This window comes from Sturnira hondurensis, unplaced genomic scaffold (assembly GCF_014824575.4).
Source record: "Sturnira hondurensis isolate 20B ecotype Veracruz unplaced genomic scaffold, ASM1482457v3 Scaffold0004136, whole genome shotgun sequence".
Taxonomy (NCBI): domain Eukaryota; kingdom Metazoa; phylum Chordata; class Mammalia; order Chiroptera; family Phyllostomidae; genus Sturnira; species Sturnira hondurensis.
In genome coordinates, this window is record NW_028076767.1 from 49317938 (window position 1) to 49343149 (window position 25212).

The 25212-nt window shown below is 38.2% G+C and overlaps 1 protein-coding gene and 1 long non-coding RNA gene across 6 annotated transcripts in view; one reads left to right on the forward strand and one right to left on the reverse strand.

Annotated features, from left to right (window-relative positions):
• LOC118985768 (uncharacterized) overlaps positions 1-23448 on the reverse strand; it is a 32993-nt gene extending 9545 nt beyond the window's left edge. The window contains exon 1 of the long non-coding RNA XR_005066193.1: positions 22702-23448. This is a non-coding gene — a long non-coding RNA (uncharacterized LOC118985768). The remainder of the gene's footprint in view (positions 1-22701) is intronic.
• COBLL1 (cordon-bleu WH2 repeat protein like 1) overlaps positions 21354-25212 on the forward strand; it is a 159876-nt gene continuing 156017 nt past the window's right edge. For 2 of the 5 annotated variants that reach the window (XM_037044567.1, XM_037044571.1), the window contains exons 1-2: positions 21499-21588; positions 22264-22381. In XM_037044567.1, coding sequence (XP_036900462.1) covers positions 21579-21588; positions 22264-22381 — 128 coding nt within the window. In that variant the 5' untranslated portion in view covers positions 21499-21578. Of the gene's footprint in view, positions 21589-21729; positions 21841-22263; positions 22382-25212 lie in introns of those variants that run through there. The other 3 variants (XM_037044569.1, XM_037044570.1, XM_037044568.1) reach the window with 3 other exon arrangements.

Consider the following 25212-nt stretch of genomic DNA (forward strand, 5'->3'; position numbering starts at 1 on the left):
ATGCATAAATAAGTGTTCTATCTCTCCCTTCTTCTCCCACTCTAAGAAAAACAAAAGAAAAGAAAAAAATTCAGGACATACTTTCTTCTCTGTTAATTACGCAGTCAACCAATATCCAAAGCAGAAACTGACACGCTTAAGTGTTTTAAAAAAAACACCAACCAGATATATGGTTGTGTGCCTTCAGGTAAAAAGAATAAATCAAAATATCCCTTAAAAATGTAATGTTTCTAAGTGAAAATATTTTCTTTTAAAGTAATATAAAATATGCCGTTTTTATTCAATAGCAGTTTCTTCCATTACCTCAATGTTTATTTGGGCAAGACTAGTTCAATGTCATCTATAACTGGATCTCTGTTCTTGCATTGATCGTGTAATAAAGTATTTTAACCTGTCATTTTCTTAAGCTAATTGCTATTTTTAAAATAAAAATAAAGAGTTACATCCTGTTGTTGTTTTTGTTTGTTAGTAACTGATTGAGAATGGTTTCCTGGGTAAGCAATTAAGCTAATGCCATAGTAATTAGTTAAATTATAGATTGGTGCCTAAGACTCACTGGAGAAAATTGATGGTCCTGAAGACTTACTGACAAACCAAGAAGAACCATGAAGAACCATTTTCTCCAGCTACTAAAATCACAGATTAAGACAGGCAAGAAGAATTGAAATATAATTTGACAAAACAAAACTTGATCTAGGTATTTAAGTCATTTAAGGTACTGTAACCAGTTTTAATGCATACATCAAAATCAAAAAATTTAATAAGAAATCCAAAGGTAAAGTGATACACACACACACACACACATACATAATTGTTTCCCCCATATACTATTTACTAAAAAATAATTAGCTCATTTCCACATAGAAAAATGTTTTTTAAAAAGTTGTTTTCACTGCTAATAGTGCTATCTACTTATTGTTCCTATTGACATATTCTACACTTAATTATTGATAATTTTCTCACTCATCTCTAGTACCAGCCTTCACTTACCCAGTTATAGTTGCTCCTGAATAGTAGCATGTCATACTCAAAAAGCATACTCCCTTGGATTTCTTTAGTATAAAAATAATTAGAAGTGAATGCAGATATCAGAGTTAGCAATGAATTTACATATTGGAAAATGCCTTTGCAAATTTAGGACAAGTAAAGAAATAATAGATTACCAAGAAGTAAATTCGGTATTTTAATGTTCAAACTAACTAATAATCTAAATTAATGAGTAGATTTAAAGAAATATAATACATTATTATCATTTATCATTACCAAAGTTTCCAAGACCAAGAGCAAGGTAATTATCAAATTAGAATGCTTCTTTTAAGCTTTTAAAAGGTGGTGGTTTAGGAAGAAAAGTTAAACAATATATTGGAGTAAGATTCCAAAGTTAAAAATGATTAATTACAGCCCTGGTTGGTGTACCTCAATGGATTGAGCATGGGTCTGTGAAGCAAAGGGTTGCTGGTTTGGTTCCTAGTCGGGGCACATGCCTGGGTTGCAGGCCAGGTCCCAAGTAGGGGACACATGAGAGGCAACCACACATTTCTCTCTCACTCTTTCTCCTTCCCTTCCCCTCTCTCTAAAAAAAATTAATAAAATATTTTTTAAAATTATGAAAAGTTAGTGAAGCGTAAAGTTGATTTAATTATATTTTGATAATGTATCATTTTTAGAAGTTGAAAATATAACTGTAACACACACACACACACACATATATATATATATACATATATATATATATATAATAGACATGGGTCAATAATTTCTTTTGCTCATTACTTGAAGGAAACATGCACTGAATCTGATTCCAGAGTAGAAATACCAAAAATTGCTAATGTAGATCTGAAAAACATGTTCTTTTCCATGGGAATAAAATGTTTTCCAATTCACTTAAACTCACAAATATACAAACAATACCAAACAAATAAACTCAAAAATTATTATTGGAAACAAAGGAAGACTGAGTGTAGCATACACCATATTTCCCAGACCATAAGACACACCTGGGTTTTAGAGGAGGAAAATAGAAGGCAAAAACTTTTGAAGCAAAAAATGTGGTAAAATATTTAATAACATAAATAACTTAATATTTCACCCACATAAATGTAAACAGAACTCAACAGCAGCATTAACAACCATTATTCCTCCCAAATTTGTGCCCTCCCCTGCCCTGGCCCCAAATGCATCTGATAGTCCGAAAATTACAGTTTGTCAACAACCATCTAAGCCTCCTGCTGAGGTCAGCTAACCTAGAGCCAAATGGTACAGAACCAGGCCAGAAAATTAACTTTGTGAAAATTTTATAAAGAATCTCTGATTGCATTTTCAAGAGCCTCTATAATTTCAGATATATTTTTAATTGCTCTTATTGACTGTTTTATTCTGAGATTAAGAAACCCAACTCCCAAAATTCATCTCAACAAAGTTCACCTGTAAGATCTATAAATTTGAGCAAATTCTTCTCTCCTCGAGATACCTGAGATATAATGAGCTATTTGGCTTACCAAGGAGTGACATTATTTACAGCCTGTGAGCTCTAGAAGGCACGCACATCAGACCAATTTTCTGGGACTGTTTTGTTTTATGGGCCTTTGGTTTCACCTATGAAGTACAACCTTTGTACCTCACGATCAATTTATCCAATTTTGCCCTCATGAAAAGGAGGACCAATTATTATTGAACGGGTACAATTAATTAGATTGCCATAAGAAAGCTAAAAGGTTCAGGCACATATTCGTTCTTGAATTCTGAAGCTTCAGGGAGAATGAGTTACCATTTAAAGAATGATTCATTTCAATTGACAAAAGCATAGTATACTAAACGGAGGGCTAGGGAGAGCTCAGGAAAAGAGAAAAAAGGTTTTTTTCCACCCTCAATCAGAAAAGAGAACACTAAAAATACCGACAATTAGATTTCCCTTCTATTTCAATCTTAAATATCATCAGGTCAGCTGTCCCCAACAAAACTCAAACAGTATTGAAAATCCCGACTTGTTTCAGCACCATCTAACAGCTGTCCACATGGCGACACTGTAAGACCCATATCTTATACCTGTAAGTGTATATGTTGAAATGTCAATAATGAAGACTACATGGTTCAGCCTATATGTGTTTTCTATTGCTGCATAATAGTTTCAGCAGGGCAGTGAGCAGTAAATTATCACTCAGACTGTGCTGATGAAATTACATAAATCCACTTCCAGTCTTGCCCTCTTTATTTTTATGACAGCTGTCTCAGAATTTACTGTGATGTTAGAGATGATGAAACAGTGAACCACGCAAGGCAGGAACTGCAGCCTCACAAAAGGATAAGTAGCGCTGGACTTGTTCATTGTCTTTCCCCAGTAACGTAGATTCGAAATCATTGTAAAAATAAATAAGTAAATACATGCATACATATAGACATACACACATACCATTTTGCCAACAAGCTTTTTATCAGCTTTGTACAATATAAATGGTAAAAGAGAAAATTTGATATGGTATATTGACATGACATATTCACTGTATCGAGATTGGCAAACATTTCTGTAAAAACCAGAGAGTGAACATTTTAGGCTTCAGGAGTCATACCATTTCCACAGTAGCAGCTGCTCGATTCTGCTGTCTCATAAACACAGCCATAGACACTATGGAAATAAGTGAGTGTATTTGTTCCAAAACCTCTTTTAGTATTGGCTCTAAAACCTTAATTTCATATAACTTTCACATAATATTATTTTTCTTTTGCTATTTTTCAACCATTAGAAAGTGTAAAAACCTTTCTTAGCTTCCACCTTATCAACCTTCCACCATTCCATATGTTAGGCAAACTCTAAGAAGGCTTTCAAGCTTACATCTCAGAGCTGTGGGGGCGGGGGGTGGTCTCTTAAAACTCTGCAGCCACAGAACCCAGCCTATTTTTAGGGTTGATAAGAATAAGCAATAGAAAGTCTGTCATTTCCATTTCTTGAGTTCTTTTCTTATAAGAAAAAGTCAGTAATGTTAGTAACTGTCATTATATTTGTTTGTCCCTAATTTCCAAATGTTGTTAGCACTTCCTGTGGGCAAGTCACTATGATAGATATTTTGTACACCTGACATCAAGGTTTGTATATCAAAAAGGAATAAGGGAAATACAAACAGAGACAGGGAAAGACACACTAAACTGAGAGACTACGCAGCTAACAGGAAGGAAAGAGTGTGTCTGGGGAAAGGGAAGTGGATTTTAAGAAAGGCTACCGGAAAGGGTAAAATTTGACCTGGGCTTATAGGATGGGTACAATATCAACACTGAATATTGAAAAAGGATATTCTAGGTATAATTTAGCTACTGAATTTGCATAAAAACCTCTGCACACATGTCCAAGTCCTCTCTTAACCAATGATGCTTATGCACTAATAATCTGTGAAATCAAATAGTAGGAAGCACAAAGAGAAATACTTTAGGTACCCTAAAAGCCCTGAAAAGCCTTCACATATTCACAAAAATTACCAGTATTTACTAATTATTAAACTCAGAAAAATCCATCCACCTCCTATTTAATTCAATTCAGTGTCTAAAACAATGAATTTCATTTTGTGTCTCTTTGCATAAATATTTCCACTATGTTTTGATCTATACTGTGAATTTAGTACATAAATGGAACTAGCTAAATGGGAATGTTTGGACCAAACAATAACATTAAACTAGGTGGCATGTAAGTAGCTAAGTTTTTAATTTGTTTATTGTTTTATGAAAGAAGGAAAGAAAGACAAATAAACAAAGACAAGAAAGCAGTCGCTAGCTTTAGAAGAAGTTTAAAATAAAAGGGGAAAAGGAATGATTCATACACTTGTTGAAAAATGGTATTTTGGTTTTGTGGTTTGGTTTTTGGTAAGAAGCAGGCAGCTGCTGGAGTGTTTCTTAACAACAACAAAAATTCAACAGTCAAAGAGATCAAGAAAAGCCACCCTTGCTTTCTCAGCCAAAGTCCTCTCAGTTCATAGCCAGTCAGACCTTGTCAAGTTGAAAGGGGACAGTTTCAAAAAGGAGGGTTAGGCTCTGACTGGTGTGGCTTAGTTGGTTGGGCATTGCACTGCAGACCCAAATGTCACCGGTAGGATTCCCAATTAGGACACATGCCTGCGTTGTGGCCCCGGTCCTTGGTTGGGGCTCAGGTGGGCACGTGCAAGAGGCAACTGATTCATGTTTCTCTCCCTTTCTCTTTCCATTTCCCCCTCTCTAACAATATATAAATAAAGCCTTAAAAAAAGGAAGTGAGGATGGAAATAGAGCCACAGAATCAAAAGATTGAGTACTGACTTCCTTGTTCTGTTTTCTCTCTGCAGACTGAAGCAAGCAGTGGTTGCTCACCCCTTTCTCTGCCTTGTCCAGAACAAGCACATTCTGCTGGATGCCTCTGTTTGCTTAACGGAAGGATATCTGAATCATTCTAATCCTCAAGCGGTCTGGCCTGCGAATGACGTGGCAGGGGCTAGGGCTGGGGAGGTGGGGGTGAGAAGTAATCTTGTTGCTCCTTGTATCACTTTTAAATGACTCAGTCTTTTTTTTTTTAAAGTTCAGTGTTTTAGGTTTTTACCTCTACATTCTGGCCTCTGGGCATGTAGGGGCTTAGGTGAACTCAGGGAGGAAAGGGATAATCGTGCAGAGATGCACACAGTGCTGTTCATGGATCCTCTGGGCCAGGCTGATGATGCCTGTACTTGTCAGCACGGTGATGCTACAGGATGTCTATTGTATTTGAGGCATCCTCATACACTTGTGCTCTTTGCCCTGACTCTAGGCTGTCTATGTTAGCCCTTGGGTTCTCTCAATGCCTTCAAAGAGCTTCGGGCCAAGAAAGACTATAATAAGGAAGAAGCATTGTGTTGAGCTCACTTATCCCATCAATCCCTTACCCAAGGCAATGCCACTGCTCCTCATTGGTATATCACCAAGCTGGCTCCTCCCAGAGATCTCAGAATACAAGCCAGGAGCTTTAGGGTTCTCAGGCTATCTTAAACTTATCTGGGTGTTTCTAGTACACTTCCCTTTCTGGAATGTCCATCTTTGCAGAAGGGAGATGAGAACCCACAAATCTGATCATCTCCTTCTACCTCTATCAGTTACCAGGCTCCCTTAGGCCAGAAAAGCCAAGTTTTCTACTTCCTCTCTGGAAAGCCATCCAGTTTAGTAATAGCTTCTTTCTTCTAGGAACACTTGGTGTATTAGCTTAGCCTTGGAAGAAACCCTACAATCTGGGCCTACCAGGAATGTGCTTAAAACAGAAGCTGCTGCGTCACCAGGATCTGGAATGACTAAGCATGAAGATACAGTGGTGCATTGTGCCAAACGTAGTATTTCTATTATAGATGTCTAAATGTTTCCAGCATTTGGGGACACAGTTCTTTTTTAAAACAGGGAGAAAATATTTGTGAGGGACACCATATAATTGATTCTTTCTTTTCCTCTTAAAACATGAATGAAGTTATAGATTGTGTGCGAATAGGAACTATTTAGTAAATATGTATTGATATGCCACAAAGAGTCAAATTACATGTAACGGAAAATAATATTCAAAGTTAATCACTTACTCATCAAACACTGAATGCGTATGAATTCTAAGAAAATTTACATTTCTTTAATTTTCATGACATAAATAAAATCTCTGCCAAATATCTCCAGCCCACTTGGAGGGACACCCATCACCAACCAATCGTTGGGTTCCTCTTGTGCCATATCTCATTAGTTAGAGCAGAACACCCGGACTTAAGCAGCTCAAGAAATTAGGAAAGGGCCCGACCTTGGTTTGTTTTGGTCCATGGTGTTTCTGTAACTTCTTTCTGCTCAGCTCCTTCTGCTGCCGAAGACGGTAGTTCCCCAGGGTGAGCCAGGCGACAGACTCACAGGTTCTCTGCAGGCACTGCGTGAAGTGCTCTGGATAGAGGGGCGTTAAAAGCAATTAGAACGGCCTCTCTTCTGGAGCGTTCATGTGAGCCAGGAAGTGGTACATCGAAGAAGCACAGAAGTATAAAACAGAATAGTCTCAGAACTTTATTATCCTACTATGCCAAACATGCAGGGATAATTTCCAAGGCAACATTAATACATTCTCCATAGAGCACACAGTGATCCTTCCAGTGGAGTTAAGTTGCTATCAAAAAATCCTTGCTGACCTCCTGCCTTATTGGGAATGAAAATGCTAAAATGTGTTTCCTGACCACTGTAATAACTAAAATTTATTTCCTGACCCCAGGTGGAGAGGTGAGGAACATGTTTTCCTAATTCTTTGGTTTTGGTGAGGCATACCCTACTACTACAATAGTAAATGCTTGTTAAATATTAGCTTTAATTATTTGTTCACCTTGCATTACATACAAGGTGATGTGAACCAAATAGCAATAGACTTAAGGACTGAAAGCTTAAAGTGTTTCTGAGAATTGAAAGGAGTCAGCATAAGTTGATAAGAGATTGGAAGGAGAAATGAAGACATGGATTTCAAATGCTGGATATCTATGCTATTCAAAAGACAATGATTTATTGGTAATAGAAAAAATGTGAAAACAGTGATGAACTCAGATTTCAACTTGTGAACTGTCATAATTAAAATATCTAATATATCAAATAATTTAAATTATTATAGATGGAGGTATAAAATTGGTAAAACCATTAAAAACAGAAGCTAGTTGAATTCATGGAAGTAGATAAGTTTATTCAAAAGGCATGTAACAAAATCCAAAATATGGACCTAGTATTAAGATTGAGCCCATAGATGAGAAAAATAAACTTGGCAAAGATATTTTCACTCATTTAGCAGCAATGCTTTAACTGTCGGCCAAACAATGGTGAAAGTGCTTAAAATAAAATAGGATAAATATTAATAAAATTTATGTCTTTCGTCTTAAAAATGCTCATCAGCAGAACAGATACATTTATTTTCACCTTCTCTCTTATAAGAAATGTTCCTAGGTTCTTCATGATCTTACTGAGGTAGGTGGGGAGAAGATGCTGTTACTTTGTTCTGGAAGGCTATGCCTTTCAGATATTTAAATGGGGTTGTTCAATAAAGGGAAGGGCGTGTACACTGAGTTGAAGTAGATGAGTAGCCCACACCCGTAGCCCACACCCGTTGTTACCTAGACTGAGAAGAAGGGCTGGGATTTTTTTTTCAGGTGGCAGGAGCCTAGGAGTCACTCATGAATATGATGAAATAATACGTAAAGGTTTTCCGGAGGAAGCCCTTGGGAACTGATAGTGCATCAGACTTGCTAACAGTGGGAAGAACCTGTGGGCCTATCTCCTGGATCACACTGAGGAAACACTTCCCTCAGGACAAATCAAAGAAGCCTGAGCAGAAAGGAGTTACAGGAACATCACTGAGCAAGGGAAGCCAGGGATGGGCTCTTCTCTAACTTTCTTGGGTTGCTTAAATTCATACATTGTGCTTCAACCAATGGGTGGAGGCATGGGGGTAACCCAACATTTGGGTGGTAATGGATTTCCCTCCAGGTGGGCTGGGGTGGGTTGGCAGAGATTTAATTCAGTTCATAAAAAATATTTGAAATGTAAACATTACTTAGATTTATGTAGACTACACAAAGCAAATTAAGATATAATCTCAGTCTTCAGACAAGTATGGTGTCTGGAAAAGTATGATGTAATCAATGTCATGCACAGGCTACAAAAGGAGAAGAATGCCATTGCTTAAGAAAAACACAGTGAAAAATATCAAACAAAAATAGTGGCTGTTAACATTTTGATATATTTGAGTTTTAAAGAGGAGTCTTCTCTTTCTGGCCTACTCATCCTTGTCTTCTTGACCTCAGTAGTAGTGGGAGCCAAGAAGACATAAAATTGTATTTTAACTGTACTTGATCTTCATCATTTAGAAATATGTGGTACCTCAGAGTACAAACAGGAAGAGAACCCACCTGTTCCCAGTCAGGACATGTTATTTAAGGGGATAAAAAGTTCAGGTTTAAAGATAAGATTCTAGCTCTGCCTGGTGTGGCGCAGTGGACTGAGTGCTGGACTGTGAACTGAAAGGTGGCCAGTTCGATTCCCAGCCAGGGCACCTGCCTGAGCTGTGGGCCAGGTCCCCAGCTGTGGGCATGCGGGAGAAAACAAGATGTATCTTTTGCACACTGATGTTTCCCTCTCTTTCTTCCGCCCTTCCCCTCTCTCTAAAAACAAACAAACAAACAAACAAACAAATAAATTTATTAAAAAATAAAATAAAAATAAGACTCTGAAGTCTGACCAACATTTTATTTGTAACTTGCACACTGAAGATACATAAATCTTTTAGATTTCACTTATGAGTGCAAGCCCTAATTAAGGGAGAAATATAAGAGAAAAAGTCTGGGGGTGGGGGGAAAGAACTCAACAAAGATTCCTGTGTAGGCTCTGGCCAGGTATCTCAGTTAGAGTGTTGTTCCGATATGCCAAGGTTGAGGGTTCTATCCCTGATCAGGGTACATACAAGAATCAACCCATGAATTCATGAATGAGTAGATTAACAAACAGGTGTTTCTCTTTCTCCCTTCCTCCTACCCCAAATAATAAAATTTAAAACATAAAAAGACTCTTATGGAATGCCATGAAAAGAAAATATGCAAATGTTATCTTTGCATTGAGAAATTTCATAAGTTACACAGAACACATTTTGACTCCTTTCTAGTCTAAAGGGGATTAAATAGCCATCTCCCATAGCTGAAGGAAATTGGAATGCAACTGATAGAGGGACACTAACAAGAAGAAAGTTGAGAAGGAGTGGATTCTTAGGAATACAGAATCTCTACCTCTTTTGTGTCCTAGTACAGGAAGATTTCTACCCTGTCAAGGGCCAGGTCTGGGGTCATAGAGAACGGGCAGAGCACTCCAGGGGACATCATACTTATGCCAGAGTGATTAACTCCTATTGCTATCAGGCCTATTTTATATGTATTTTTACATAAATATGCAATATTTAACTTTAAAAAAAACCTGAGATGCATGATGAACTTTTAAGACATCTGATCTGAAAGACAGTTCCCCAGTACCACTGGCTATTTTTGTTTCGGTGAATTGTTGATGATTTCATCTTTCTATGCAACTGCACAATTACCGCCCACTAGTCTTAAGAGAGAAATTATTTAAACTGTAAGTCACCTCCTCATGCTGTTTGTTGTTCTTGTTGTTATAAGATAGAAAAAAAAATTGAGCTTAAACAAGGGTAAAGCATCTAAAAAGTTGTAGGTATGTTTATGTCATTTATATTCTCTGTGTAATTATATGTGGGTATAAGCTAGGTACCTGCTTTTGTCTAAATATAATTTCCAGTTCTATTTTTGCATGAAGTTAATAACTAAACATGGATAATTGTTACAGGGTAGTCTTTGGTTGTATGAGAGTCATTTATGGAGTAAGCATTTTTTTGTAACCAGTAGACAAACAAAAGGCTAGTTGTCTTGGTTACACATGACATATATCAGAATTGGCCTGTTTTACTTGTGTAGCTTTTCACATTCTGAATCACAATTACTCGTAATTATGTTAAGTACCAGTAGTCAGAAATGACAGGTACAAATAGCGGTTTAACTATGACTCATTTTCACATGTACCTTGCATAAGCAAGACACTTTAAAGAAACTTTATAGTTAAAAACACCTACTTGAATTTATGATTAACTTGACTTTATTTTTAATTTAATAATGAATTTTGGAGTTAGTTTTACATAGTTATTTACTACATGAATAAGTAACTTTAAAACAATATTTGCACAAATTTGTTTTCTCAAGTAAATACCTCATGTGCTGCAGTACTACACCAAGAAAACCTATCACAATCTCTCTCAAAAAAGGAAAGCTCTTGTCTCATTTCTTTTTTAAAAATATTTTATTTATTTATCTGCAGAGAGAGGGGAAGGGAAGGAGAGAGGGAGAGAAACATCAATGTGTGGTTGCCTCTTATGTGTCCCCCACTGGGAACTGGCCTACAACCCAGGCATGTGCTCAAACTGGGAATCGAACCGCAACCCTTTGCTTCACAGGCCCACGCTCAATCCACTGAGCTACACCAGCCAGAGCCTCATTTCTGTATAAAATACTTGTATAAGTGTAGTCACTTATGTACTTTTTGTTGAATGAATGTTACTTTTTTAATGAAAAGAATGATTACACATTTCCTCATTGAGAAAAATAAAAATTAGAAAGCAATATTTAAATATAGCTACAAAACAAAGTAACACAATTTCCTATATTTGGAAAGATCCAATATTGAGATTTGTGGATGGAATTTAGAATTCTTGAAAATAGAAACCAAGAAAACCTCTAAAAAAGTTTTACAAGATACTTGAAAAGAACTAGTCCTCTCTCCAATAAAGATCAGTGATTTTGGTAATAAATCAATACAAATAGAGACCTCTGTGAAATTGTTTTGAATAATCTTAAAACTTAACCCACAATAAAGGGGTGGGGCATATCCTGTTAAAAAAAAAAGATAACTATAGAACTCATCTGAGGTACTGAGCCCGGAATTACACAATAAAAATTCAATTACATGTTTCATAGGAAGTTGGAAAAGAATAAATCTCATTTGTTTCTATTTTGGCTGACCAAAGCTTCCTTTATTTAAATATTTTATATAAAAGCAATGATGGATATTTGATAAAAATATATTTGAACAGGAGTAAAACATAAATGAGAAAGAGAATGAAGGATCTGTCCTTTGTTCGTCAGTCATGGGCCTTGGCCTTCTTTCCTTCGATATGAAATATGAATCAATATTACTATGTATATAGAAAATCAACAGCATTTTCTTTTTTTTTTAAAAGATTTTATTTATTTATTTATTTATCTTTAGAGGGGAAGGAGAGAGGGAGAGAAACATCAATGTATGGTTGCCTTTCGTGCGTCCCCTGCTGGGAGTTGGCCTGCAGGGAACTGGCCTGCAACCCAGGCATGTGCCCTGACTGGGAATCGAACCACGATCCTCTGGTTCGCAGGCCCGCGTTCAATCCACTGAGCTACATCAGCCAGGGCGCATTTTCTAATAAGAGCCTATGATAGTGCTGTACTACCCACCTTACATTTGTGAAAGAGATACCACTGGCTAATTTTTATCACACTACAATATTCTGAAGTGCTTTTTACAGTGGAGATTATGAGTTTCCTAGTCATTCAAACAATGGTATTATCTTACAATATTAACCATACTCCTTTTTAAATATTAAATAATGTCTACAAAGTGCTTTATGTAGTGCCAAGAATGTAGTAAATCTAACTCACCGTATGTTATTTAATTGCTGTTGTGAAAATGAATAAAGGAAACCTCATTTAAAATGAAGTCAGGAATCTGTGAAGGAGGAGCTCTCATGTACTATACATACAGCACCTTGCAGACTCCAACAGATAAAAACTGTAGCAAGTGAAAGGAAGATTGTCTCCTTACCTAGCAACAGATCCAACCAATGAGAAGCCCCGACTCAGCCACAAGGAAGCCACTATACTCTGAATTCCCAGTTTCTTCCAAAAGACGCTTTGTTTATAACAGCCCATCCCAACTTGCCCGTTTTATGAATAAAAGAAAGCTCCTTTCTTTTGTTCTCTAGCCTTGCCTACAGTTTTGCTATAGCTTGCTTGTCTTAAATTACAATTCTCTTCTGTTACTGGATAAAGTCATTTTGCTAGTAAACACTGGTTATTTCATTTTTTAAGGGTGACGCTATTATTTTCTTGGCTTCTTTGCAGAAGATAGATGACTGGAAATTGTTTGAAGAAATTCAAAGGACTGCTTAAAAAGTGACTGCAAAAAAGCCAAGTTGGAAGATTCAAATAATTTTTTTTAGTCTTGTCCTCCCCAGCGTCGGATGACACTATCTACTACAATTCATTATGCATTGTATTCTTCATGGTTACATCAGAACTGTTTCTAGATGTAGCTCTTTGAAGCACCCCGTGTTTCTCCCCCCGCTGAGTTCTCTGAGTGTAGCCCTAATCTTCAAGCACAGAGCTGGCCAAGGAGGATGAGTCTGAGTTGTTTAAGAGAGTCACAGCTTGCGAAATTATTTGAACTTAAATGGAAATGTCATAACCAAAAATTCTCCATTATGTTTTCAGATTTTTCCAATATGATAAGGTGTTGTGAAAACGGGCTTGCTCTTTTTCCTAAATGTTTTCCCCATAGGAATCATAAATATATAAACTTGAGTCAGATACTGATACATACAGGCTACTGCTTGTATTAACCTCAAGTTCATTTCAATTTCAAAAGAGAAAACCTTTGCAGAGTCTACATGGCAAGTTTTTAATATCCCATGGTAAAGCATACATGACTTTGTGCCTTCTGAGGATCATTTAGTTTGCTTAGGCAGCAGTCAGCGGTGATCCAGAGATGAGAGGCAAATGGATGCTAGCATTGGAAGAGACATTGAGATGAAGAAAAACCCTGATTGTGAAATTCAAAAACATTGCAGAGCACATCAACTTTTATGTTAAGGCACTTTAAAGAATGCTTTTTTCCCCCATTTCAACAAAGTCATACATAGCCATAAAATGTCATTAGAAATGATATTATTCTGAACTTTATCATACCCCTTCTAACCATTAGTGCACACAGGTGTAAAAAAAAAAAACAACATTATTTCACTCTATCTCACTATNCAAAAACATTGCAGAGCACATCAACTTTTATGTTAAGGCACTTTAAAGAATGCTTTTTTCCCCCATTTCAACAAAGTCATACATAGCCATAAAATGTCATTAGAAATGATATTATTCTGAACTTTATCATACCCCTTCTAACCATTAGTGCACACAGGTGTAAAAAAAAAAAAAACATTATTTCACTCTATCTCACTATCTCCAAAAGCCTGCTTTGGGAAGCTAGCCATACCTCTTTGCCCTCTGTTGAGTATATGTGTAATTGTCGTGGCTGTCTTCTGAATATTCACTGTTACAGATTTTAAAAATTATCACTTATAAAATAAACTTGGCCTTTCATACGATATACACATCCCACCCTTGCCTTTAAAGTTCTCTCTCATTTTTGACATCATTTCATTCTTTGGTTATCTAACAACAAAAGCCTTCTAACAAGTGCCCAGTCCCTTTACATCGGGTCCATCTTGTCTCTCAAATTGAGAGCTCACTTCTATCTCTACGCATTAGGCTAAGCTGCTTCCACAGTTAGGGGTGCTTTTGGATCTGCCTTTATCTCAACTCAGAACTTCTAGAACTCTTGCTTTCTGAGCCACCGCTCACCTTTCCGGATATATCTGTGTCCTGCTGTAGTTTCATGTGTGTGTCTCACGGTGCCTAGGAAAGAAACAAAGTTGCTAGAAGGCAGGAACCTTGTTTTATCTTTTTTTTTTCACTTTGTCAATTCAATAACTGTCTAATGGGGCTTATGCATACTAAAATCTGTGTTAAGCAATGGGAATATTGACATCCTTAAGTAGGTGTATCTACAGTTAGGAATCTCACAGTTATTTGGTATAATCCCTCAATTACTATATCAGCAGAGACAAATGAGGGGTGATAAAAGATTTTTTTAAAAAATTATGGCTTATCTCTGAAGTTCTCATATTTTAAGTTGTACTTTATGGTTAGGCTGAAGGGGCAAAGTGGGAGATGATTGGAAGACTAAGAATCAATATTTTTAACATGAACACCAAGTGACTACGCTGCTGATTCAGCTATGAAATTCTCAGCCATTGATAAAGAGCAAATTCTGGAAATGTCACAGAATTATTAAATTCCATAACTGTGAGCCTGTCTAGATACTTCTTTAACCTCCGCTTTAAGCAAGATTTTATTAGCATAATTAGTGGCCAATCACAGATTAAACACTTTGGTTTATATTTAAATATTCTCTCTGCTGCTCTGTTCAGGAATGGCATCTTACTTCTCCGAGAGTCCAAATGGAGATTTGAACAGTGACCTTTCAGAGCTTTTGTCAAGATTGTGTTTGAATCTTGACAGAATTATCGGTCAAGGTGCTTTTCATTAAAGCAGGCATTCACTAAATACCAAATTGTATATTTTATTTAGGTCTGGATAATAATTTTATGAATGTATTTTATCAAGTGTCTAAATAGTCAATATAAATAAATAATACTTATACATAAATAGGAAATGTATAGTACTAAATATAAAAAGGCAGTATGATAATACTAAAACATATAAATACAATGAAATGCTAAATAAAACAAAATGTATAATACTAATGACATAAAAAGTTACCAGATCCTGTAAATGTCCTCATTCATCGTCCAGCTGCTAATGTTTTTGCAGCTTCTGCATCTACATTTAGTAACCGACCCTCCGCAAGAGCACTAGTCACTTAATGCCATCACCTATGAGCTTTTACACAGTAAAGATAGCTTTAGTCAATTTGAGTTAAAATAATTATAGAAAAATACTGTCCCTCTAAATGTGCCATTCAGTTCTGAAGACAAATATGACAAACGTAAGCAACATTTTGATACATTGGTAGTCTTTAAAACAACAATCTACCCGGTTATTCTTTCTTAAAGGATTTCAAAGTATATAGTTGGTTTTGAATCTATTTTAAGAATTAAGTGTTTAAGTTATTTGCATATTATACTTTTCCTATAAAATAGTACTTTTGGGTAATGCCATTCTGATATAATTGATTGAGAGAAATTTGAAAAATAGTTCAATACATTTTTACTCTGTTTTTATAGTCATTAACTATTAATTATAATAACCTTAATCCAATATTAAAATAGCTGAAAATAATGCTATATTCTTTAAGTAATTTAAAAATAATGCTTGATTGAGGTAAGCTAACATAGTGTGTTCTTTACTAAGAATGTGGAGACTGCCCTGACTGGTGTGGCTCAGTGGGTGATATGCAGGGAAGTGAAAAGTTTCTGGTTTGATTCTGGTCGGGGCACATGCCTCGGTGTCTTCTGGCAAGCCATAAAGAGAGAGTCTCTTACTGATGTTGTAGTAATAGCATGTTTGATATTCGTTATATATTTATTTTTAAGGGGGCAAAGAGCTCTACATATGTTTAAGATGTAATTAATTCTTGAAATAGGCTGGTAAGTCCAAGTGAAGGCATCATGATTCTTATTTTAAAGATAAATAAAGTGCAGCTCAAATTTATTATCAGATTACCCCAAGGACACACAAACTAGTGGAAGAATAGTGCTGAAGTCTCCACATTTATTTATTTACTTGTTTCTCTAGCCATTTATTTATTTATTTACTGGAGAAGGGAGGAAGAAAGAGAGGGAGAAAAACACCAACGTGAGAGAGAAACAACAAACAGTTGCCTCTCATAAACTCCCTGAGTGGGGGCGGAATCCATGACCTAGGCATTAGCCCTGACTGGGTTTTGAACTGGCAACGTTCTGCTTTGCAGGACACCGACCGCCCCGCCAACTGAATACAGTGGCCAGGGCTTATTGTAGCTTTCTTAGAGACTAGACAAATAAGATATTATTACCAACTTTATGTTGATAATTTTGAACGTTTACATAAAATAAATTAGAAATGGAGTAGCCTCAGAGCTTAGGTGACCTCACTAGGTAAGGCCAATCCAAGGGCCCTGCCTCAGTTTCCAGGAAGCCCCCTAAGGGACCCCCCATCTCCCACTCTGCAACTGAGATTGGTTAATATGCTAACACTTCAGTGTTAAAGTGTTGAATTTATTTAAGTAACAAAGAAAAATGAAGAAAGGTAGCTGTAGTGCTGAAAACATGAAGTTAGTGACAGCAGTCTGCAACATCAAGTTTAGATCAAGTTAAAGCTACAAGGTGATTCCAAAGGACTCTAATTCTTATTTTTTTTCTTAGCTAAGATTTAAAAATGACTTTAATTATTCATTGAAAATATTTGGAAAATATGCCTTGAGGAATAGCTGCTATTAAGTTCTGGCTAACACTGATGACCTACTCATGTTCCAGCAAAAATAAAAAAGAGAGAAGCTGATTTTTTAAGATTTTATTTATTTATTGTTAGAGAGAAGGGAAGGGAGTGAGAAAGGGAGGGAGAGAAACATCGATGTGTGGTTGCCTCTCGCACATCCCCTACTGGGGCCCTGACCTGCAACCCAGGCAAGTGCAGTGGTGGGAATCAAACTGGTGACCTTTTGGTTCACAGGCCAGCGCTCAGTCCTCTGAGCCACATCAGCCAGGGCAAGAAGCTAATTTTTAAATGTGGGTACTTTTCAAATACTGAGAGAATAAAGTAATTCAGAGATTGGTAACTAGAGTCAATAAATTCAAAGTTTTCATTTTACATGGTTAGACAGTTTTCAGTTTTTTATGAAATTATGATTATGAAACATGGCTATTTTGTTTTTCTAAAACACGCTACTATAGAACTTAATTTCTCATAGGAGTAATCTGTAAACTCTTAATTGTTCAGGTTCTATTTCTATACCAGCATATAGTTAGCAGCACGCCCTTTAAAAAGAATTGTGATACCTCCATGTGTGGGGTTGCCAGATAAAATACAGGATGCCCAGCTGAATTTGAATTTCATATAGACAACAAATAATATTTAGCACAATTAAATCTGCATGCACATAAGTCAAAGAAGTATTCATTGTTTATCTGAAATTCAAATTTGAGTGGGTATGCTGTATTTTTATTTATGAAACCTGACAATCCTATTCATACTTCTCAGTTTTCTAGTAAGGTAATGAATGGTTTCTGCAAACAACCTCCCACTGTTTTTCAGAATTAACATCATGTGATATGTATTTGTTACAGTAAGAATTTTTTATATATTGTACAATCAAGCCTTGCAACTTAGAATATCACACTAATTTCTCACTAGCTTACTGATGAAGAAACTAAAAATAAATTACAAAATCACAATTTTTTCCTCAACTTTTCCTTCAAATATGGGATTATGAATTCCCATAAATAAAACCATGGTAATTGTAAAATGGCTAACTTCATTGAATTGGCTTGACTTTGAAATTTAAAGACTTGTTAATGTTGAAATAACTAGGTAATTTATTGTTTCTTGCTAGATTCCCGTAACAAATTTCAGTTGAAACACAGAACCCACATATGGAAGAATTGGATTCCAAAACTACCATTAGAATGCTCCACCAACTTGTTAAATTCTTCAACTTCCTCTAACAATGTTTTTTTAAAAAGTGAGATATTTGAGGAAGAATTGGAAGGAAACTCTTGGGTGTTAAAATAGTGTTAGCAATAGATAAGCTTGTTCTATAGCATTGACAGATTGCAAATTTTATAACCTGCTTAAGAATCATGCCTGAAACTATGAGGAAATGCTTAATCCAAATCAAAATATGGAAAGAGGAAAATAGCCTTATGCTTGCAAAATGCAAAACCATGCTTCAGTAATATTACAAATAAAAGGTCACTGATTGTTGCAAACAGTTCCTACGCAGTCAGGGAATTCAGCAGTTAAAGCTGTTATGGTCACGCTAGAGTCCTCCTTATACACAGGGGATACATTCCATGACCTCGAGTGGATGCCTGAAACCAAAGATAGAACCAAACTATACACAGGGGTCTGTCCTGAAAGTATCCAGCCACAGATTATTTTAAAAAGGCATTTATTGAAGAAGATACAAGAAACATTGTTCATAGGACAATGATACCTCAGTCCCCTTCACAGTACGCATTTTGGCACCTCATGCAGTTCTCCTAATCACCATCAGCTACCACATCATATTTTCCTGAATTTCATTGATAGTATGAAATCTCTTCCCTCTCAAAGAGATTTTAGTTTTGGGAAAAGCCAGAAATTGCAGGGGGCCAAATCTGAGCTGTAGGGGTGCTGAATCACCTGGGTGATTTGATGTTTCACCAAAAAACTCTGCAAGAGATGTGATTCATGAGTCGGCAAATGTCATGACAAAGCTGCCAGTCATCAGTTGCCCACAGTTGTGGCCTGCTGAATCCTTTGAATGGTTTCCATGGAGGAATGTTCAAGCTGAACACAAAATTGAATGCAGATTCATTGCTTTACTTGCTCAGTCATTTCGAATGCCATGGCCACATAACACACATGCTCACTCAACAGTGTCTACCACCCCCACTGATCAATACAGTGAAGCTGTCATTGTTCATGCATGTGCATTCCAGTCCACTCTTCTTGGCTGCCAGGTGACATCAATGTCATGGAAACCATTCTCTTATATTAGCAATGGTGGGCTTTTTCTGGACAGACCTCATATAATGTTTTGTCCAATATGTACAAGCCTTCTCATTTAAAGAAAGCACTTAACGGCTTTCCTTTGGCATATCAGAATTTCCAGCATCATTGTTCTTTTATAGAACTTTTACTTGATATTTTACTTGCATGGTTTGTGGACACTATTAAATAAAATAAGGGTTACTTGAACACAAGCACTGCCACACTGTGACAATCTGATAACCCTTGATGGCTACTATGTGGCTAATGGGTGGGAAGTACATCCAGCCTGAAAATGCTGACAAAGGGATGATTCATGTCAGGGGTGGGTTGAAGCTGGATTCCCAAAATTTCATCATGCTACTCATAATGGTGTTTAATTTAAAACTTATGAATTGTTTATTTCAGAAATGTTTTCATTTAATATTTTCTGGCTGCAATTGGCCATGGGTAAGGAGACCTACAGAAGCAAAACCACAGAGAAGGATGGGGACTACTGTGCACCTAAGGTAGGTTAAGTTATGCTGAGCAACGAGCTACTCCAATATTTCAGTGGCTTAATCCAACACAAGTTTATTTCTTGCTTATGCAGATTCTGTTTTAGGGCAGCTGTGCAGGGTAATAACTTAGCATTCCGGGATTCTTCAGTCCTACACCACTTTCTTCTTAATAGGCATTTCCATGATTGTAACAGCAAAGGAAGAGAACATAGAGTCATGTACTGGGCCATTATAAGTAGTTCCACCAGGAAATGAAACATTTCATGTCTGTTCACATTTATCTACAAAAACAAGTTATGTCACTTTACCTAATTTCAGGGGAGTGGAGAAGGTAATCCTACCCTATGCCTAAAACCAGAAGAATAGGAAAATTGATGAGCACAGAAAAAGCCTTCGGTAGTATGAAATGTTATGAAAGTGTATTGTGCTTCGGATTATACTAATGGAGTCACTAATATTACTAGCATGTCATAAATTAAAGCTGAAACTAATTAAAGTTTGATGTTGATCTTGTGATTCAAAGTTACAGACTTTTAAGTAGTTTCATTGTTACTCAATATTTGCATTACTGTCTGTGCAAGCAACTAGTAATTGAGAGTCATAACTGGTTCATACAATTGTTTAACTTGTTTAAAGACGAAAAGCCAGACACATTTAAGTGAATTGATTTGATTAGTATTAGGTAAAATATTAAAACACAACTTTTTTCATATGGTTGTAATATCGTAATCCAAATAAGTCACATTTTTTCCTATGTAAAGATACACTGAAAGGAATATATTACACATGGGAAGAAATAATTACTAATGACTGCAATAATGGACAAATAGTATAGTGCTAGGTATTTAATATGATACTTAGTTTCAGCATTTTTGGGTTGCTATGATGTGAATAACTAAAGGAGCATTTTAAATTAAATATTAATTTTTACCACCTATCAAATGCTATCATATCAGTGGGATGAAGTGGTTAACACAGATTTTTCGATGCTAAAACCACATTACAGGTCTCCTACAGAATACTGTTTCACCTAACATGTTTACAACAACTTGTGGAGACTTTTTTATTTTTAAACTGAGGTTTAAAGTTAATTTCTCAATTAATTTCACGCTATTTTTAAAGCAAGCTTTTGTACCCATCAAAATTGGCTTGTACCTTACAACAATTGACACATGATAATAGAGATATGCAAATATACCTGTTTGTCAGGTGTGAACAATCATCTACAGAGCATGCACGTGGGAACTAAAACTTACAAACAAGCATGCAGCTGTGTTTATGTGATCCCTTATTCCTCACTTCCAAGAGGTAAATAGGATCTATCATTCGATTCTTAATTTATAGATTTTTCTTAGACAAATTGTACCTTCCTCATGTCACAGCTGTTACTAGCGAAAAGAAAGTGAGAAAGAAGCCTCTGACGAGAGGGCAAGCTTAAACCTGCCACCGATTACACAGATCACAGTGTCACAGGCACACTTTTTAACAGAATAGCAATCTTAGAGGTCAGGTTGGGGGAAAAAAAAAACAAAACCAAAAACTCCACCCTGGAAATGGAAGATCAGAACTTAGGGAGAGCAAGCTGTAGGTCCCATTTTGCGAGTTTGTCTCCGAATTGACGCAGCAGCCGGGTCCCCACGTAGGGTCTTCGCAGGGTCCTAGAAAGGCAGGTACCCTGACTTCCTCCCTACCTGTCCCGCTAGGGCATGCGGGGCAGTCCAAGGCGATGCCCTAGCGGTGGGAATAGGAACACTCTGGCTGAAAGCTTCCTTTCCGTTCGACTTCCTCAGCCGGACCCCAAAGACCCAAAGACCCAAAAGCCCAGGGAGAAGGAAATTCCAACTCCGTCCCGGTCCGCCTACCCCCCCGCCCCGTTTCTCTCTCCACCTCGCTGCCTCTGCCTCTCTCGCTCCGATGCCACCGAGCCTTGTTGCCACTTCTGGGTGGCCGTCCGGCGGAGGAGGTTGCGAGCTCCCGTGCTCTGGGCAGGGAAATGGGGCAGGGTGAGTGAGCCGGTTTGGGGAGAGGCCCCGCAGCGACCTGCGAGCGCCCGGCACCCCGCCCGCGGAGCTGGGGGTGGCGCTGCCTCGGCCCGGCCCGCTCTGGGCTGAGCCTCCGAGAGGCTGCGGCTTTCTCCTCCCTTCAAGTTCTGGCTTGAGAGCCGAACTGAGAGCTCTCGGCCCGGGGGCGGAAAGAGTGGGGCAGAAAGCCGCGGGAGAGAACAGGCGAGCCCCTGTCTCCTTCTGAAAAAGAAAGTAGGAGCCCTGGGTGGGAAAAGAGAAACCAACCCTCTGAACTTTTATTCAAGTTTTTCCTGGGCGTTTTGTTTGTGCGCCCGGGGGTGCGCTGCAGGCTGCAGGCGTGGCGGCCGAGCCTGTGCGCCTAGTCCCTAGCCCCGCTCCTCCTCCTTGCAGCCTGGGCAGCGCCTCTCCCTCCCGTAGAGGCGCCAAATGGCTACCTAGTGAACCCCACGGGGCGGAGGCTGCAGCGCCTGCGACTGCCGCAGCAGTTCCCGGCGCCCGCGGGCTGGGAGCGGGCCCGCAGGTGGAAGCGCACTCCGGAGGCGGGCCGCTCCGGGGTTTGGGTGGCTCGGGCGGTCTCCTGACGCGCGGCCAGCCCTGCTCAGACCGCGGGAAGGCGCGCGTCCCGCCCTGACCGCCTGGCCTCTCCCACTCCAGCAGTGACGCGCCGCCTGGGAGCTGGAGCCCGCGCAGCGATCCACAGGGTGATGGACGGCCGAGCTCCGAGCACGCAGGACACCCAGGCGATGCAGACACCGCCCGCCGCTCTAGCTGGGTAAGTCGAGAGTGCCGCGCTGCCGCTCATGGGGGAGGATCCTGGCAGCGGGGTCTCTGCGGGTTCACCTGGCCGGCAACTCGCTGCTCTGCCAGGGGCCTTAGCTGGCTAACCCACACGCGGCCAAGGAGGCTGCTTCCTCCGGCCTCCTTGGAGGCCGCCCAGGGTTGGGGATCTGGTAGTTTTTCATTGCTTTCCTACTGGGGCTGCTCTGAGTTGCCGACGAGCAGCTGAATGCCAGGAATTGGGTGAAGAGTGCGGGAGCAAAAAGTGTAACAAAGGGCCCCTTGTTGGGGCTCTGGGAGAGCGGCGGACAATACCTGTAAGTGAGCTCCTGGGAAGGGGGAAAGTTTCCTTGGACGCGAGCAGAGGCTCAGGCAGGTGAGCAATGTCAAGGTGACTCAGGAAGGGGCTTTCTTCGAGCGGTTGGAGGACGAAGGGAGGGTGTACCAGCTGTCAGCCCGCCTGACAGTTTCAGGACCGGGCGGGGTGCGAGCCTCTGATTGGGGGTGTGTGTGTGTCTGTGACCAATTGCTGGTGCCAAAGACTAGCGCGAAGTCAGACTGCAAACAACCATACTTTCCTTTGTATCCACGTGTTTGAGGAGAGATTGGAGGTGAAGGGGCTGTCACATGGTGAGTTAATATTAAATGAAGCATGTCTTCCTGCCAGATATGCTAATACCACCTTGCTAAGCGTTTGGATAAACAGTATTGAGAACAGGTAGTTCTGCAAGAGCTGGGGAGAACCTGAAAATATCCCTCCTCTTGGTAAACAGTGAAGGCTTAACAGGAGTGCTCGTTGAGTTTCTGAGTGGGAAACCCCTTTGATACAGTATAACTTTTTCCTACCTTGTTCCCCCGCCTTGGTTCTTTTCTGATGATCTGAGCTCAGAAATGCCCTAAGGGGAATAGAAACATTCCAGAAAAGAAGCCTTAAGGAAAAATAGACTTTGTAACCTATGAAGGAGAGTTGTACAATTTTCCTGATTGAGGAGTAGGGAAGTCATTTTTCCCTGGACCATGACAGGCCTTTACTTAGAAGCAAGTCACAGCATGTTTATTCATCAGAGACCATGCGAACATTGGCAGTTGTCTAGAGGAAACATGGAAAAGTCTCAAAGCAACATGACTAATAGAAAATATATTTAGAATAATACGTAGTATATGAATTAATTCTTTCATTTTGTTTCAAATAGCTTCTCCCCTTTGCAAGGAGCTGTGCTACTGTTGACTTCGATTCCTATTCTTTCCCCGGTTTTTTTTGTTGTTTAGGTATTATCATATATGCTTCCATGGAGCGTCATATTAGGATGCATAAGTAAAGAAATGCATGAGTAGAACAATGTTAATCACGATAGCACGAGCCGCTTAAGGGAGCTGCAGGGTGACGTAAATTGAAGATTAGAGAGTTTTCAGGAATACTGGGATATATTAAGGTATCACAAAATAAGATAGGATCAAATGGGTGGATTTGAAAATGGATTAGGTTAAAGTACTTTAAAAAAGAACCTAGCATATGCACATACATGAAATATACTTATGGGTATTTAGAAATCAGTTAATACTTTTTAGTAAAACATGTGAGATCAGAGGAAGGAATGGTAAGAGTTTGCTAGTGAGAAGGTGACTGTAGGTAAGATACTTCAGAATTTACTTTTGATAATTTAGAGGTTTAATAAGTTCTTTATTAAATGAACTTACAAAACTTTTATCTAATTTCTCAATTGTGAAGAAAATTCTTTTAAGGAACTTTGCCCTCCTCTCTCCAAATTTAAGGAGTGACATCTGGAATAATGCTTCAATATCATATCTAAGCATCCCACTGTATCATTTTACCGACATTATTTTATTTAGAGAAGTTATCAGTAGATGAAAGTGTAAACAAAAAATTACTTCTGGCCCAGGCTGGTGTAGCTCAGTGGATTGAGCGTGGGCCTGCAAACCACAGGATCATGATTCGATTCCCAGTCAGGGCACATGCCTGGGTTGCAGGCCAGTTCCTAGCAGGGGACTCACGAGAGGCAACCATACATTGATATTTCTCTCCTTCCCTTCCCTTCTAAAGATAAATAAATAAAATCTTAAAAAAAATTACTTCTGTACTTTATCTGTCTTCTTTCACTTATCTATTTTGTCTCTAGGCATATCCCAAGTGCCTATTACATAATATTTTTTGAATATTTGGTATTCAGTATTGCCTTTGTAATTTTTCTAAAAAAAACAAGACATTTAAAAGGTTTCAATTGTGAAAAATTTTATCCTAGGAGTAGGTATTTAGGAGGTGGCAGGGAGCAAACTCAGTCAATACGTTATAATAAATTGTTAGGTTTGGGAAGTAAATTCCTTATTATAAAACTACTTAAGTTATGACTCATTACTCTAATAGTTTATGAGGCCTAGTTTAACCCTTAATCTTGTATATTACTGTTCTATAGGACTTCTCTATAATTTTCCAGGTCTTGCATTGTTATAACAGGTCATTTTAAAGAAATTTAGTGCAACTCCATATTTTATAAACGACAGTCTGATGTTGAGAGAGACTGACTTTGCTGAAGTTCGATAGCAAATTAGTGGCAAAACCTGAAGGAAAATTTGGGACTAGTTGCATTAATTGTTTTTAATCTTTTTCTAACCACTATATGATACATTTAAATTTTAAATAACCATCTTGGTTACCTTAGCTTTAGAGCTACTTGTGCTTGTATTTATTACTAGCCCATACAGATATACTTTAAAAAAAAGACTCTTTGAAATTTAAATGTCAACAGTGTAGTTGACCTTGCTTTGAGGAACCTTAATGTTTTGAATCTGAAACAATTTTCAGGAATG